This window comes from Cyrtonyx montezumae, unplaced genomic scaffold (genome assembly GCF_038088225.1).
Source record: "Cyrtonyx montezumae isolate F1298 unplaced genomic scaffold, pur_monq_1.0 scaffold_36, whole genome shotgun sequence".
NCBI classification, from domain to species: Eukaryota; Metazoa; Chordata; class Aves; order Galliformes; family Odontophoridae; genus Cyrtonyx; species Cyrtonyx montezumae.
Genome location: NW_027072041.1, coordinates 6,011,155 through 6,029,863, shown reverse-complemented (window position 1 = coordinate 6,029,863; position 18,709 = coordinate 6,011,155). Strand labels below are relative to the sequence as shown.

Sequence of the window (18,709 nt, the reverse complement as noted above, 5' to 3'; positions counted from 1 at the left end):
AGTCTGTATTGTTCTGTGGACATTAAAGTATACCATTACACAGTTAATACAAAATAATTGTATTACTTTCTTTTAGAGATAGCATGAATTTTAAGAGAAACATATTTGAGTGATTTTAGAGTGTCTTGAAAGGGACTTCATGTTGCTACTGCAGTCAAAGCTTTCGGTCTGTTTTTCTGATATATTTTTCACCCATGTTTAATCATTCTATGATTTAACCTCCCCTCTAGATTGTTAGAAGAATGTGAAATTACACACACAGTTTGGTAACAGGAGTAGTCATTCTGCAGAACTGTTAAAGTAGTAGAAAATACAAAGAAGGATAAAATAAATCTGTTTCTTTGCCTCAGAGCAAGAATGTGCAAGCTTCATTAGCATCTGAATTCCAACTCAAGTGATTCTTCAGCAGAAATGTCTCATTAAAAATATATATATATTAAAAAAATGAACAAAGATTAGTAGAAAAAATGAAATCATTGACATTCTAAAATGTATTTTTTAAGGATAATTAATGCTTGTGAAACTTAATGACAGCAGTGCTAGGACAAAAAGAATGTTCATCTGCCCTTCCAATAGTTTCAAGAAGCTCAAATGCGACTTGTTTATATAATAATATGCCTTTAAGTTATTGCCAGTCTAAAATCAACAAGATGTGCATTACAGCCTATCTTAGTAATCCGCTTTTTGTTCAGAGTTAGTTAGCAGGCTCAGGCTGGCAACCACAAAGGAGGCTTTCCAAATAGTGCAACACGGTTAACTGTATAACTGTATAAATGCCCCACCTACCAGTTTCTGCTGTCAGGAATACAGCTGTAGAGTGTAGTGACTCACAGTGCTTCCCTGGAGCCTTGAAAAAATAATAACAGAACTGATGTGGGTGTTTGAAAGAAGGTGGATAGTGTTTCAAGGCCTCCATCAGTTTCCTACTGTAGTGGCTGTATATTTCCTATATGATTTTTTTTCCCCCAGAAGTAGATGGTGTGCTTTGAGTTTAAAACACCCAAAGGCAGATGAAATAATCAGATTCTCAAAGTTTTTTAATTGGCAAAAACTAGTCAGTATTCTGAGAAAATATTTTTGGAGTTACAGCGTCTGAATATGATGAATTATACGAGATGCATGGTTCAGTACATCTTTTTAAATACGAGTAACTTCCTCACATTCAATATTTTTTCAGATTAATATTTCATGAATTAAATCATGGTGAGGAAATGTTTTTGTTAATGTTTTTGGCTCGCTCCCTGACCTAACAGATTTTTCAGTATTTTTGTTGTTTCTATCATTGCTCAGGATTACTTGTTTCCTCTATATAGTAACAAATCGTTTAGGGCATTCAGAAATAGTATAATTCATTGTATGGGTTTTTTTTAATTAAAGAGCGCCTTCAGTTGTAACTATGAGAAAAAGAGTCAATTGCTGCCCTTCACTACAACAAATCAGGGCATTCTTAGGTTAATTTATTATAGCAGTGGCTAGCTCTAGTTAATTCTTGAGCTTCTAAGTAACCAAATGACAGGAAAGTCTTTTGCTGCAGCAGTCTTTCTCCGGGCCATCTGCTATGGGGAGAACCCATGCTGCCTGGTGCACTCAGTTCATGAAGCAGCCGGCTCCTATACCCAAACAGGCAGTCACCATCACGCATTGGTACATGTCTTTTTTGAAGCTTCTCTCTTATGAGAGCTAATTAAAATTAAAGCTAGTACATTGCTGCTTTGTGATTGAAAACCACAGTAGAAGAGTTTAGTGTTATAATTAATGAACTGCTTTTCTAGTAGTTTTATTGCAGTTTTGGATTACTTGCTAACTAGCTGGGAAGTGTTCCATGTACATTATTTAGGCTTATTAACTTGATTAGAGACTTCAGTGAGTGCAGATATTTCAGATGCCAGAGGTCCCACCATGGGGTTACTGTTGCCTTCCAGTAACATGAGAACTCTGGAGAGTTCTTTGATTTGTCACTGGGTGAATTTTTTCCTTTTTCGTGATTTTTTTTTTAATTTAATCTTCAAACAGTGCCATTTATCCTGCAATCGTTTTATGTCTAGTAAACATACATATACATTTAATGAACAGATACGCTATATCAGATTCATACTATCTATATGTCTGTGTAGATGTGAAAGTGGGAAAAAAAAAAGGAATGTGTAATCTTGTCAGATAAAACTGTGCAATTTTATATTTCTTACACATTTTATATTATTTCTTATCTATAAGTTGCCCAGAAATGCGTAATAAGAACTGAAGCTTTGGTGATTTTGCATGTGAAAGCCTAGCAGATTTTAAACGGACAGAATAATTTTGTAGAATTTACTTGAAGCTGTGAAAGTGTACAGGAAGGAGAAATGCAGCACAATATTATACTTTATCCTCTATTTTATGCCAGTAATGCTCTCTTTTTGTTGCACTTCTTCCTATCCAACAGCTGACTTCTACTCCCAAATCTCCCCTTCTCTTTTCCTCAGTCAAATTATGGTGTCACTGTCTTGCAATCCTTTTGTTTCTCCCTGTTAATAGCTATCTTAACGACTTGGACCGCATAGCAGATTCCACCTATCTGCCAACTCAGCAAGATGTGCTTCGAGTTCGAGTTCCAACAACAGGAATCATTGAATATCCATTTGACTTACAAAGCGTCATTTTCAGGTAGGAAAAAAGTTTAGCACTCATTTACTTTGTTTCTTTTTTTCCCTTTTGCATTAATTGTGCCCTATTTAGAATATTGATTAAAAGTGCTTTAAAAAAGCAATTCTATGCTTCTAAAATTTAAGCTTGTTCATTTTATTTTTGTGGTTAATTATTAAGCAGCTGATATTAAACGCATCAAGACGATGAAGGACAATTTGGTTAGCCTTTTTTTTTAAGACACTGATAGAAAATCTACAATAAATCTTTTCAATAATACTTAACTTAAATAATCTAAAAATGCAATCATATATCTAACTAATATTAATTACGGGATGTAAAATTACCTCTGGTGTTGCTGATGATAAGCAAGAAATCACTCTCCTAAAGAGAAACTAAGCCTTACTTGAGTACAAGTACTGTTGCTTAAAAATAATTACGCATTTGCAATTGCAAGTTAGACATCTTAAGAACTGAGTTACACTGACATGGGATGAAGTGAGAATCTTTGACTTTTTGAAAATTTGAACATTTTTAATTTTTGAAGGGAAGAGGCCGATCTCTAAAGCTATTCTGTGCACATTTCTTTGCTAAATATACAGGGTATACATTCCAGAATCATGGCTCAGTATCATGAGACTTTGCATCTCAGAAATCTGAAAAGTTAGAGACACATGATGACTTAAATATAGAAAACGCATCAAACTTAAAATCAGATATGGTTACTTTTCTACTTACACCAGATTCCATTAAACTTCAATCTCAATGGAGAAGGTATTAAGGGGAACAAATCAAGCTCTGTTTTCAACTGAATTCTTTTTTGTTATGTATGTGGTTGTGTGTTTATCTCTTATGGTGTTCATGGAGTTAATGTGGTTGTTAATTTTTCAGAATGGTGGATGTAGGAGGCCAACGATCAGAAAGAAGAAAATGGATACACTGCTTTGAAAATGTCACATCGATCATGTTCCTGGTAGCTCTTAGTGAATATGATCAAGTGCTTGTGGAATCCGACAATGAGGTAAGCAATTACTTGCACAGAGCAACAGTTTTAAAGAAAAAAATACTTCTGCCTGTCCTGTGTGGTTTCCAAATCCATCTACCAGCAGTCATGCACAGCTACATGTAATGGAATAAGAAGTACTACAGAGATCAAAAGGCTGAGCTATGTTGTAGAGGATTCAATGAAAAGGAATATTCTTGAATAAAAAGAAGTGTTCTTGACTCTTTTATGCTGTTAGTGTTTAGTATCAGATACACAAAAACTGGCAGTGAAAATGAAATGTATAGATTTTTTTCTAGAACAGTCACTACACTAATAAATTTCACTCAGCTGACTTAAAGCATAGACTGTATTGACATACTGAAATAGCAGAAACAAGTAAATATTTGTTGGTGACCTATGAGCTGAGAGGACAAAGCATATTAGTATCCAAGTATTTTGAATACAGTTTTGCAGAGTAGAGAGATTATTTAATGTTTGGTTTTGTTTGTTTGTTTAATTTTCTGAGATCTATTTTCTGTTTCTATATCAAACTTCTATGGTTTACTCAGTGTTCCATGCAGGTCTGTTAGCATACACTTAAAAATTTAGGCAAAAATAAAATACTTAAATTTTTTTCATGGCTTTTGTTCATACTGATTTCATTTTTTAAGAGAATGGCTGATATAGCGAGGTAAGTGTTTCTGGATGTGTTTGTGTGCTCAACTTTCTTCTTAAGCTACCAATCTTAAAGAAAAGTTTAACTCTAGTTTTATATTATATGTATCCTGTTCTAGTAAGCTGACTTTCTGAAACCCTTGTTCTTCCATTTGATCAGGTAATGTCAGCTTGTGGATCATGACTTAGAGCATCCGTACTTTTTAAGACAGAACAATACCTTCTTCAGTTGAATTATTTGAAGCTCACAATTTTGCTCTATTCTTGTTAGCTTTAGCACTAGGTGCCCAGAAACAGGCCATCCATTCATCTCTGGACAGCCTGATCCAATGCCTGACTATTCTCACTGCGAAAGATTTTTTCCTTATATCCAACCTAAATCTAGCCTCTTTAAGCTTGCAGCTATTTCCCTTTGTCCTTTCACCACAGACCCTGATAAAGAGTCTTCCCCTTCTTTCCTATAGCTCCTCTTTAGTCACTGAAAAGCCGCTGTCAGGTCTCCCTGGAGCCTTCTTTTCTCCAGGCTGAACAGCCCCAACTCTTTCAGCCTGTCCTCACAGGGAAGGTGTTCCATTCTTTCGATCATTTTTCTGGCCCTCCTCTGGAAGCACTCCAAGTCAGCATCTCTCCTACACTGGAGATTCCACGTCTGTATGAAGTGTTCCAGGTGAGGTATCACCAGCACAGAGCAGAGGGGCAGGATCACCTCCCTTGGCCTGCTGGCCATGCTTCTTTAAATTCAGCCCTAGATACAGTTGGCATTATGGGCTGTGAGTGTACATTGGTACATTGCTGACTCACATCCAGGTTCTTGTCCACCAGTACCCCCACATCCTTTTCAGCCTTGTGACAAGCAGTTGTCAGAGAAGATTGAGGCAAAAAAAAAATTGTACCTCAGCCTTTTTTGACTGTTGTTACTAGGCTTGCCTGTATCACTTGCTAAACGGGGGTACAACCTCTTGGACTTTCCTTTTCTCATTATCTGTAGAAGCCTTTCTTATCACCTCTTGCCAAGTTTAGTTCAAGCTAGGCTTTGGCTTTCCTGACCCCACCTCTACACAGCCCAGCAGTTTTCTTATACTCTTCCCATGGTACATGTCCCTGTTTCCACTGTGTGTGTGTTTTCATCTTGCTCTCATTTTGACTGGCAGGTCCCAGTTCAGCCATGCTGGTATCTTGCCTTCCTTTCCTCACTTTCTACACCTGGGAATGGAGAGCTCTTGTACCCTGAGGAAAGCTTTCTTAAGATCTGCTAGCTCAGCTTTGCACCTTGGCCCATCAGAACGGTTTCCAAGGGTGTTTTGTTGAATAACTCCCTAAAGAGCTGGAAATTAGCTTTACTAAAATGTAGTGCCCTAATTTTACTCTTTGACTTTCTTGTATCCCTCAGGAGCATGAGCTCCACTGTAGCATGGTCACTACAGCCTAGGCAGCCTCCAGTTTTGATGTCATCAGTCAGTTCATTTGCATTGGTAAGCAGCAGGTCCAGTACTGCATCCCCACTGGTGAGAGACCATCTATTACCTGATGCAAGAAGTTATCCTCAGTGCATTCCAGGAGCCTCCTGGATTGCCTGCAGGTCGTCATTCTACTTTTCGAGCAGATGTATGAGTGGTTGAAGTTCCACAACAGGGTATTTGTGGTTGCAATGCCTCCTTTAGCAGGATCTGGGTCTGCTAGCCAACAGCAAGCTGAATGTGAGCCAGCAGTGTGCCCAGTGGGCCAAGAAAGTTAATAGCATCCTGGCCTTAAGTTACCTGAGGGGAGATAGAGGTTTGATATTATGAAAATTTCTTTCTCTGAAATAGTGGTAAAGGACTGGAACAGGCTGTCTAGGGAAGTGGTGGACTCACCATCCTTGGAGGCATTCAAGAGAATAGTAGATGTGGCACTTAGGGACATGATTGTGTGGGCATGGTATTGATAGGCTGATAGTCTAGATGATCTTCAAGGTCTTTTCTAATCTTCATGATTCTCTGACTCTAAACTAAAAGAGTTTGTGTACTCAACTGAAGGACGTTACACTGAGGATCACATTCAGGATTGAGCTCTCTTATGACCAGAGTCATTCCTCAAGTTATGGTAGCTTTTCTGTAATTGTTTACCATTGTTAAGAAAAAGATTTTTACTTGTAAATGTGATTTTTCAAGTATTTACTTTTACCTTAAGGAGGTAAAAGCTATAAAGTTGTTCATTTTGAAGGTGATTCTTGCATCTCTCTTCTAATTGTGAAATGATGTTAAAATTTCCATACCAAACTTTGTGTAAGTTCCCTTCTTTCTTCATATGTACAGCATCAGTGTGATGCTATGATAGAATCTAATCCTGCTTTGATCTGTGCGCCTCGTACTTTAAAGATATATCTCATCAAGTTGCAGTGATCTGTTCCTCCGTTTGCATTGCTTGTATGGCCTGATTATACAGTATGATTTTTGTCAGGCAGCCTACTTTATTTTTTTCTAATTAGTCCACTGTATGTTATTGCCTGAAGTCTCTTGGATGTCTTTACAAAGGAAAGTATACTTTTTAATCATCTGTTGGTTTCTTTTTAGCTAATAAATTGTTTCATTAATCTAATTTTAATCTATAAACATAAATCTTAAGAATTATTATTTGTTTCATTAATCTAATTATAATCTCTAAACATAAATCTTAAGAATTTATTCAGTACATGTGTACATATACAACCCTTCACCATTCTGAAATAGGTTTAGAGCCCTTAAGATTCAGATCTCTATTTTAAAATGTAGTGCATGATAAGCTCTCAGCTGCTAAGTCTGTTTCTTCCATTGTTTAGCCTATTCAAACGAAACACGTTTGGATTATAAATCACATGGGGCTATATGGAGTTGAGAGGCTTTGCTAATATCTCTCAAGGGTTTTCTTTCACTGGAGTTAGGCTCAGTATCTGTCTTCATACTCTTGGCAGTCTTAAGTCTTCAGAGTTCTGAGGAACAAAGTGTGAATACTCTGCAAGTGGACGTCATATGTAGAAAAGAGACAGCATTCAGACTGCCCAATTTTGAGAGCCCTATGTAGGACAGTTAATAAATACCAAAGTAAGTTTTAGCTTTGCAGTAGACCAGTAAGCATTTGCAGTTGTGGGAGAACTAGAGACAGCACTTTATAATTTCAAAATCTGGATTCATCCAAACATGTTTTTTCTAATCTTGGAGGTTCTGCTAGACAAGGAGCTTGACTTGAGCCAGCAGTGTATGTGTGCAGTCCAGAAGGCCAAATGTATCCTGAGCAGCATCAGAAGAGGGGTGTCCAGCACAGCAAGGGAGGTGATTGTCCCTTTCTGCTCTGCCTTGTGAATTACTGTGACCAGGCCTGAGGCCCCCAACACAAGAAAGACATGAAGCTGTTGAAGCAGGTTCAGAAGGGACTGCAAAGATTATCAGAGGGCTGGAGCATTTCTCCTAAAAAGAGGCTTGGGGGACGGGGCTTATTCAGCCTGAGAAAGGCTTTAGGGAGACCATAATGTGACCTTTCAGTAAGTGAGCTTATAAAAAAGATGGAGACCAACTTTTTAAATGATCTGACCGTGATAAGACAAGGGGAAATGGTTTGAAAGGGTAAAGGCTTTGATTAGATATGAGAGGAGGGTGGTGAGACACTGGCACAGGCTGTCTAGAGAAGCTGTGGATGCCCCATCCCAGGAGGAGTTCAAGGACAAGTTGGAGGGAATACAAAATAGCTTGACTAGGTGGGTGGCAGCTAAGGGCTTGGAATTGAATGTTTTTTTAAAGTCCCTTCCAACCCAAGCCATTCTGTAATTCTGTGATAATCCTTGAAGAGCTTATTAAGTGGTAAGACATGGGGGAAAAAAAGAAAATGTGCTTCGTGCTTGGACATATTTTTCTTCCACATTAACCTGCTAGAAGTCTGAGTATATAAATCTGAGTAGCTCCTGTAGGTCTTTGGTGATAATGAAAGTACGAACTTTTTATAGGCAGAGAAAAACAGAAAAGGTGAAATTCCTCAGTACCGCTTAATTAATGTATAGAACACTCCTACACTCATAATAATAAGCTAAATAGAATTAAAAAATTGATGAATTATTGGAAAGCAAAGGCTGTATTTTTGAGGTGTCATTTTATTCTGAAAAGCTACAAAAGCACTGAATATCATAAGGTATTTACTAATGAAAAAATCTGTAGAAGTTTGAACTATCCATTGCGCAGTACGAACTGGGGAAGAAATATCAGTTTAGATTGTTCTGGACAAAGCTGATATGTACTGGTTAAAAAAATTACTGAAGTGCAGTTTTAAGACGTGAATTTTCAGTGGGATGGAAGAAGAAAATGTTGCTGAAGTTTAAAATGAATATTCTGCCCACTTTCACATTTGAGTAAGGAGTTTCACTAATATCCACATTTACACATGCATAATGTTAATTCTTTGAGGACTGCACCAAAAGTAATGACTCCTGTTTTATAGTGTTATCCCATGACATCAGAGCCAGATGTTGGCAGAATGACAATAGAGAAAGAAACTTCCCACTGATATTCTGTTACCTGTTGTTGCTGTGTGACGGGTTGCAGCAGAGGGGCAGTTTGACAGAATGGCATCTGACATGGAAGTGCATATGAAGACGCAGAATTGAATTTCCTTTACGTGGAAAAAATGGGGTTCTTGATGTTCTTTGATACTTGCTGAAGTTTTATGGAGAACAAAAAGTGGATGTGAGAACAGGAAGGCTGTGGGTGATGTGTTTCAGCAAAAGTGATAGTGCATCAGCTCCACTGGTGCAAATCGTTATGAATGTTGTATGTAGACTCTTGTCATGGTTGAAAATGTACAGTTAGTGATGGTGACTATGCTGAAAAACAGTGTTTTGTAACTGATACTTTGCTCTATCAAAGCAAAGTATGTCGTGTTGTGCTTTTTATATCTTTTGTAATTTTATGGAAATAAATAGGAGGCATTTCTTTCAGAGCAAGCTAGATAGGGATATACAAGTGTCTTGTATGTTCAACTCTGTATCTTAGGAAAACAGTGGTTTCTCTTTTTTTTTCTTGTCAATGAATTTATTTTCATTGATAAATGAAACCACATTCAAATGAACTGAAATGTCACTGTCTTTGTTCAAACGTTAATATTTTAAAAATTGTATTTTGTAGGAGGTTTGTTTGCTGGGTTTTCACTAAGCTTGAATAACAACGCAAGTAGAACAAATCATCTTTACTTATAATATCAAATTCCTTGATACTTCCTATCCAGATTCCTAATTTATAACATCTAAAGGGTTATGTGTTATCTGTTAATTCTGTTTTACAAAGAAGTTTATTTTTGAGTAGAGAACTGCCCTTTTGTAAGCGTTTTTTTTTCTTTCTAAACTTGTCCCATTTCTTAATTTTGGTGTGCATGAAAAGAAAATGTGACTGGAACATTGTAGCAATTCATTTGTTAACAGATCACACTGATTAACTCTACAGAAGTTCCATCTAGTCTCTAAGTTCTCATCTGTGTACTATCTAGAGACATACTGAAGAGTGCAAAATATGTCAGTTCTAAAGCTATTTCTTAATTATTTAATGTAGCTGCAGCTAAGATTATTACCTTTAAAACAGTAATGCATGACTTAACTTCTCTTAAACTAGTGTTTCCTTCCCATGCCTTTAGCTATCAAAGATATCAACAAGTTTTCATTTAAATTTTATAGAAAGTACTACCTCCTTCTAATAGATACATTCACAGTTTCGATCGAACACTTCAGTTCTTCCCTGTACTTAATTTACGTTAAAGAACTGTTTTGTGAGTCTATTTGAAATAATACTACTTGGAAGGCAGAAAAGGGTGTTTAGAAAATTAGGGCTTCTGCGCCTCTGCCACGTATACAAATTAAAACTAAAGGAACAGAGGCTTTAAGCAACATTTATGTGTTGAGCAAAGTCATTGTGGAAGGATGTCAGTTGTTTTGATTAATGGAAAACCTTATTATTCCTAGCTTCTTCTAAGTAGAATGGATCAACGTTTCTTGATTTGTTAAAAAATATTTCAGTCAGTATCTAGTATATTAAAACTATTTGAATGTCTGAAGCCCAGGACTGGTATTTGTTGTGTGTGAAATCATCTGTACAGATTCATGCATAAATGTAGATGCAGTCATATGTGCTCATGTTTTGAATCTGGACAAAGTAAATCCCTAAAAATAAAGAGTATCCACATCCTTTAGGTGGAACTTCTGTAATGTTTGTCAGAGTGATGTGTTATGGATGACAAATGAGTACAGTGTTCCAGACAGACTTCCTTTTAATGTAAGCCAAAAATAAGAATGGCTTGAGGACACAGAGTTTAGAATACTTTCACTCTTCACAGAGATCATTATCTGAAGAACGTGTTTCATTTTTGCATCAGAACTATCTTTCAGTTCACATCTGGGCATGTTTCTACTTTTCTTCGAGCACTGTGTGTTCCTTATTCACAGACTGGTTCTACACGGCTTAGCATGAAGATGGAAAGAAAATGGTGTTGAGATCAGAGCACTTTTTCTCCATCATGAATAAACATATTTCTTCAGTTGTCTGCTTTTTCAACATTCAGCAATCCAGAACAATTGAGCATAGGGAAGAGGGATAATAGAAACTCCCAGATATAATTAACATAGTCGAATGGTCTTCATAATTGCTTAACAATATTAACAGTAAATAAAAACTCCAGAACTCATTGTTATTTGTAAACTAGATTAATCTTCTGTGCCAAAACTATCTGCTGTGTGTACACAAACATTCATATGTATTCTCTTTTTGGTTTGTGGATAAAGTACCCTTTAAATTTAAAGTGTTAAGCATTTGCAGCTGCAAGAGCTGGAGCCTATATCTGTTTGTCAGAGTAGGTAGGTAATAATGGAAATGAGAGGTTGAATGTTCATAAACCCTTTGCAAAGCTGACAGAAGTGCTGCTGGTAAATGTTGCTGTTGGCAGCAATTGCTGACAAAGAAGATGGCCATTTCTTTTGTTCAACAACCAATGTAAAAACTGATCAGAGAACAGCATTTTTCATTGGCAGTTTTATTTCAAATATGTTTTCTCCTCTTTTTCTCAGAAGAACGTGGATATTGATGAAAATCTTATTAAAGCATTCATTTCATTTCATTCCAATCAATCAAATATTCTTAAAAATATATATTTTAAAAATACGGTGATAGCAGTGTTTAGAATGCAGTTTTGACCACTTTTCAGATTACTTTTATTGTGATATTTTTGTGATTTGGTAGTTTTTGAATATGTTGATTTTTACAGATTTGATTCATTTTTATCTTTGCTAAGTGCATAAAATTGCAATGTATTTTCAAGGTCAGTGCTTCAGCTTCATATTGTTGAAGTGGTTAGACATCTCTGTCCAGGTGATTTGGAAATATGATTCTCAGCAATGGATTTGACTTCCAAGTTTTTGATCAGCTGATGTTGTTGTTTTTGTTTTGTTAGGGTTATTTGCAGAAAGATTTGAGACAAAGCAAACCAAATAAAGGAATTATTTCTGAGCTCCGTGTTTGAAGTAGTCTCCTACTCTTTTTGAGTTATCCATAAAATTGTTAATATTGCTAGTATAGTTCTTTCTCAGAATGGCCAATTACAGCAGTATAGCTTCAAGATTATATTTCATAGTGGTGGTAAAAATCAGAAGCACTTACAGTTTTGATACTGTATTTATTCTTCTACATAGCAGAGGAATCTCTCCTTATTTCCCACCTCCGATTTCCTTTGTTACTTCCCGACTTGTACTTAGGAGCCCTATTAGCCAAGGAATACACTCTAGGGTCTTCTGTGCAGCCATGCAGTTCTTCTGCTTAAATAATTGCTGGAAGTCTTTTTTTGGAGAGTGGAGACATTCCTAATTAATACATACTTTCCGACAAAAAGCATTCACACCACGTCATGTAAAATAATTTAGTGTATTACTTGATGCTAAGCAACTTCAGGAATATTGTGATCTTTAAGGGTTTTTTTTATGAAGCTCTTGTGCCAGAACCTCCTATTCTGTGGTTATCATCTCTGAATGTCCTCTCACTTGAATAAACATTTGTTACATAAATAATTACCTATACTGTGAAAGCTGTTAATTTAAGAATGTTTGTCTGCTTCACCACATCTTCTCTCAACACTTCAGTGAAATTCAATCCCTCCCAATTGTTGAATTTCTAATTTTGTTAACAGATACTGCTGAAGTTATTAGCAGCTTATAAGAAAAATACCGATAACAGCATTTTTTCAGTATGTAACTTACATTCTGCCCACTAGATGACACTCTAGACAGTTATATTTTTGAGTGAATCTCCATCATTGCTTCTGTTTGTTTCAGATTACTGCTGAACCTAGTATTTTTTAGTCTGTCAAAGCACTTTGGTTTTCTTTTGGCTTGGAATGGCTGTTTTCCCTTCAGTAGGTATCAGCATATATGTATTTTAAATATTATTTTAGTATTGTGCTCTTACTATCTGTTGTCATTTCAGTGAAAGTAAATAGAAGACATTACTTTCTTAGTGACCTGCATATTTTGCTTAATCTAGGTTATTTAGTTGTTAATAACATAAAGAATAATTGTCATCATTTTTAGCTTTAGGGCTTGCGTTGGGTATTTTTGGCTACCTCCACAAGTATCTGTTCCACTTTCTCTTTGTTTTAACTGTGCTATGTTGTTTAATGACACATTTATCAGAAAAAAAAATCCATAAATACAAAATGCAAATTGTAATATTTTCCTAGAAAGTCCATCACTTTCCATTCAGTAAGAATTAATTCAATGTCATTGAGTTCTGTCAATGAATTTCTTTTGATTTTATTTAGAATTGGATAACTTAATATAAAATTAACAGGAGCACCAGTTCACTGTTGCCTCTTTAAAGCCTACTTTCCAAGAATGAGAAACAGATTCGTGTTCAGAGTCCAGCGGAAGGCCACAAAGATGATAAAGGACATGGAACGCCTTCCTTATGAGAAAAGGCTGAGAGACCGGGGTCTGTTCAGCCTTGAAAAAAAAGACTTCGGATCTGATCCACCTCCATAGAGGGGATTTGATCCACATCTATAAATATCTAAGGAGCAAGAGGCAAAGGGATGAAGCTGGACTCTTCTCTGCAGTGTGGCAGTAGGATGAGGGGAAGTGGCCATAAACTGATGCATAAGAAGTTCTGCACAAATGTGCATGGGAACTTCTTCACAGTGCAGTGACAGAGCACTGGCACAGCTGCACAGAGAGGTGGTGGAGTCTCCTGGATGCCTACGTGTTCAACCTGGGCTAGGGAGCTGCTTTGGCAGGGGGTTGGACTAGATGATCTCTAGAGGTCCCTTCCAACCCCTACAATTCTGTGATTCTGTAATTTAGCATTGATTATCCTGGAAATATAGTTGGAAGATGAATTTTGGAGGTGAATGGCTTCTTTAGAAATGAAACTTGTAGATATACTAGTGAATACAGTGAAGCGAGGGAGGTTGGGATAATCTGGTAGTATTTTACTGACTTCAACTACTGACATTCTGAACTACATACAGAAAGCTGTGCAGTCTTTCAGTTTTCTAGACTGCAGTTATTGATTGACTGCTTCTGCAAATGATTTCTCAAGGCTCTAATTAATTCCTAAAACAGCTCTTTTACGTTGCTTTTTTAGGAGGAAGTCTCCTTTTTGGGGACTCCAGATTGACTTTGAATTAATGAAACTCTGAAATCACAGACCTACTTCATCTCTGATTTGTTTGTTCATTACCTCTCTATAAGCCCTTTAGTAGACAAGAAGTCTTTACAGAATGTGAAGAGGTCTGATTAATAGTTAATTCAGTGACTTAGATTTTATGCTTAGCTATGTTGATGTTTCAGTTTTTCTCCTTTCTGAACAAAATCCTGGCAGAACTGAAATCAATGTAAGTCATAAGAATTGACTGGAAGAAAAAAAGATTTTACTCTGTGCGTTAGCTTCTCGACCTATAAATCTAGCTTTCTATTTTCATCCACATTCCAGCATCCTGTCAAGTTTTATGAATCACTTGAAGATTGTGTTCTATAAAGGATGACCATCGAACCATAAATTTCTACAAAATGATCTTATTTCTTTTTTAGTTCATACTGTTGGTCTCTTTAAAATGCAAATTAATGCAAGTAAAGATACATTTATTGCAAAACTGCCTGAGTTTTCTAACAGATTGTTGTTTGACTAATCAACAGCAACAGCTGCAGGATCCAATTCCTTCCTGTTGGTCATGAAACTATTCTTTTGAGGGAACAGCTCTTTTAATCATAATAAAAGGCTTCGCTTACATTTCAGCTATACTGAAAAGAGCAGTTAAGGAGCATCTTAAGCAATAAATTAAAGGCTGACACAATGATATTAGAAACAAATTTAAGAATTTGCATTTTTAAAAGATTTTGTTATAAGCCTTTGACACTGAGGAAGCATCCCGAGGTACCAAATGTACTTGCAACTATTTTAAAGCTGATCTTTCTACGAATTAGATAATTCTGTATTTAGAATTCAAGGACTGTAAAATAAGTAATATTTTTCAGCCTTGAATTGGTCCTTACATATTGCTCTGTTATATTTGTCCCTTCTATCAAGTGCATCTCAGTAGCCACAAGTTTGGTGGTTGGTCGTAGCTCTGCATTGTTAGACTTCACATTTGTATCTCTTCTATCATTCATTTTCATGACCTGTGTTTTAATGCATCTTTATGCTTAAGGAGTTGAGTTTGCAAAAGGAAAATGCCTGCATGTTTGCCTAACTGCTTACATATTAGCTGTAGTTGAATCACATTGTACTACAAAGTTGTAAAACGTAGAATTGCTCGGTTTGTCAACTAAAGTAAGATTGCTTCAGTTGATTGAATTTATTTATTTAAGTATTTGATTGACCACTTAAATTTCACTTTTCTTTTTCTATTCCAGAATCGAATGGAAGAGAGCAAAGCACTCTTTCGGACAATTATCACATATCCATGGTTCCAGAATTCTTCAGTCATTCTGTTCTTAAATAAGAAAGATCTCTTAGAGGAGAAAATTATGTACTCCCACCTAGTTGATTATTTTCCAGAGTATGATGGTGAGTATACTGACATTAGAGCTCATTTTCTGTTTTCACTGCAGTACTGACAAAATATAATAAAAATAAAATAAACAAAAACAAACAAAAAAACCCTTTACAATTTATAATCCTCTACATTTTTTAAAATGTGATTGAAGTCTTCTGTATATTCTGTAGATTTCATTTTCTACTATCTGTAGGGGGGCAGTACACTTAATAACCAGTTCTTCATGGCAACTGGAGAATTTTAAGATGAGTATCTTCATGTTGGCAATGGACCAGATTCTGTTCATTTTTGTAAGTGGGATTGAGTGTTGGAAGTGAAGTATAAAAGCTAAAAATAAATGAAAGCACATTCCTCGTGTTTACACATTGTCTCACATGCTCTTTACTTGAGGTTTGGTTTTGTTTAAGGCTGTGTATCTGAGAGTTGTTAGAAGCAGTGAACAGGCTGCAGAATCAGATTGTATTAATTGTAAGTGAGTTTAGTTTGATGGTGTGGAAGAAAAAAGGCAGTATAAGAAAGAAGAATCTTGATCTTTTGAGTTTATTTCATATGACAGACTTCTTAGTTGACAAGGTGACTAAGTCTCCATAAGACTTTGTGTTATCTACACTTAAAGGGTGATAACACCTGAATTAAATGCTTGTCCAGAAAAAAAAAAAAAAAAGAGACAATATTTAGCACTCAGTTCAGAGAAGCCCTGTTTCTCCTGCCCTTTGCCATTGGTGAGGGGAAAAAAAAAGAATGAGGAGTGGTAGAGCTGTTAGAGTTCAGACATGGAGGTTTTCCTGTCCTTGTCTTTTGATTCTACAGATCTTGCTGGACTTAACTCTGCAGACAGGGTTATGGTTCAATTTGATATTTTCTGGTGGTAAGGTAGGGTTACTGTCTGTGGTTTGCACAGGTCATGCTGTGAAGTCCTTCATTGTTCCAGTTCACTGGCAAAGTGAGAGGTGGGCAGATTAGGGAAGGTGGATCAGTTCTCCTTTCTGTTTTCCTGTTTTACAGCTCAATGGAGAAGGTAGCATAGGAATGAGAACTCCAGGCCAGGGTGGCAAATTGGAGTGATTTAAATTACGCTAAGTGGATCTGTTGTAAAGTATTAAAAGTATGGGAAGAAGGACTAAAACATGTTCAAAGGACAGTGTATCACATTAAGGCATTCTTTCATGGTTATAGTACTAGAAGACTTGCCATGCCCTGGAATGAAGAGCTGGGAGAGGGTACAAAGACATTTCACTGTTAAAGAAGTTCAAATATTAAATTGAATGTAAGAAAACAGATTTTATTTTCTTAATTACCAGGACCACAGCGGGATGCACAAGCAGCCCGAGAGTTCATCCTGAAGATGTTTGTAGACCTGAATCCAGACAGTGACAAAATTATCTACTCCCACTTCACATGCGCTACGGACACAGAGAATATCCGCTTCGTCTTTGCTGCTGTCAAGGACACAATCCTACAGTTAAACCTGAAGGAGTACAACCTGGTCTAACTGTGCCTAGGAGGCCCTCCGAAACCAACTTTGTGTGATTGAAGATATACAGGAGGGACTGTATTATCTGTGAAAACAATTTGCATAATACTAATTTATTGCCGGCCTGGACTCTGTGAATCTCCACAGAGTTTGTAGTTAATATTATGATTTTATTTAAACTACACGGAGGAAAGCCAAAAGATGCTGAAGTACATTCACAGCACATTTCCTCATTTTTTAGGCAAAACCTTGTGACTCGATGTATTTGAAATTCTCGGTCATACACTTAGAAAGGATAGCAGATTTCTGTTATTGGAGCAAAATCAAGCTTGTCTCCTGTTTCCCTAACCCTTTCTCTTTTCCTCCTTCCTCCTCTCCCTTTTTAAAGGTACAATGGCCTTTTTCTCCCAGTTACATTCCTGGGTAAAAATATTTTCTGTTGACTAATTTGGTCAGGAAAGTACTATCAGAATTGATTTCATCAGTCTATTTTAATTTTACAGTATGTACTTCTTTGAAGGATCAAAAGTATGGATACTGTGATTTTTAAGTTCTTACATGAGTATTTTCATTCTGTCTTCACCTTTGTGACTAGAATATTGAGATTACAAAGTAGAATTACAGTTTTGTATGAATACTAAATTTAATTGTTTGAAAAGGTGCATTGAAGACAGTAATGAAATAATTAAACCACAACATAGGATGTACATTCAGTGTGATCGAATCTCTTTTAAATTGCCATGTGCCATTTTTCTTTCTTCTGTTATTCACAAATGCCAAACAGAAATGTCATAGACACTACATATTCCCCAGTGGCTACGGCCTGAAACAGTGTTCTTTTTCTTTCTTCAGTTGTGTGGGGTTTTTTTTGTTGTTGTTTTTTTTAAGTTAGAGCTCTTTTTAAGTGTTGGGTTTTTTTGTTTTGTTTTCACAGTACAAAACCAATTTTTATTGTATCAAACTAATGTTGCCAAATCTGGCTTTATATAAAATGAATACTCTTGAAACATGAGATACTGATTGAAATGCCAAACTGATGAGTTGGGAACTGACCTGATTGAGTCAACTGCCAAATGATAAACAAACAATATAAGCTCCATTGTTCCCTTTATCAGAAAGTGTTCAGTTTTCAAATACCAAAAACAACGGTGTACGTGAACGTGCTACAAGGTGCACCACGTACATGCATATGGTCTGCTAATTTACAGACAGTTAAGTCTCTCCTTATGTCAGATATGGCATGAGATTGTTTTCTGTGATAATATCAAGGCACATTTAGTTGTACAACAGAAAAAATTACTGATGGGGGATCACATACAGGAACCTTTCTTGATAAGGTTGCTTGTTAACTCATTCACAGACATTTGATAGTCTTTCATGCAAAATAGCCTCTCTCAATGTTCTTTAGAAAAGATTTAGTAATGTAAATGATGCAGTGAAAAAATCATTCTTGAAATTTTAATGTGCAATTTTTTTAACAACAAAACGCAGCACACGTTGATGAGCCTTTATTCTGCAGCTTAGGTTGAAAGGTGTTTTTTGACCAGGTGCATGATTGCTAGCAAGCTACAGAAGACTTAGAGATCAGGCATGTAACTAGATTGATTATCTGCATTGCCAAGTAGCACTAGAATGCACTTAACACAGAAACTGCTGCCTCACAGCAGCAGGTGGGAGGTGGAAAAAAAGAATGGCTTATTAATTGATTACCAAAGTGATCAATAAATGCTAATGAGACGTTTTTCATCTTTAACCCTCCCAACTCCAAAACAACGGTAATAAGAACAATTACTGTTTTTGGTCCCTCGTGAAACACCTTGTAATTTAAAACTGGTTGTAGGTATAGTGCAATTATGAATGCTATAATCATTGTACATACATCTATATATATATATATGGCAGCATCCATATTGGCTTTGTAATCATTA

At 36.3% G+C, this 18,709-nt stretch overlaps 1 protein-coding gene across 2 annotated transcripts in view; it reads left to right on the top strand.

The window, feature by feature from the left end:
- Positions 1-17,648, top strand: part of LOC136054394 (guanine nucleotide-binding protein G(q) subunit alpha) — a 112,383-nt gene extending 94,735 nt beyond the window's left edge. For both annotated transcript variants that reach the window (XM_065745662.1, XM_065745663.1), the window contains 4 exons: positions 2,515-2,643; positions 3,514-3,643; positions 15,165-15,318; positions 16,609-17,648. In XM_065745662.1, coding sequence (XP_065601734.1) covers positions 2,515-2,643; positions 3,514-3,643; positions 15,165-15,318; positions 16,609-16,799 — 604 coding nt within the window. In that variant the 3' untranslated portion in view covers positions 16,800-17,648. The remainder of the gene's footprint in view (positions 1-2,514; positions 2,644-3,513; positions 3,644-15,164; positions 15,319-16,608) is intronic.
- The last annotated feature ends 1,061 nt before the right edge of the window (positions 17,649-18,709 follow it).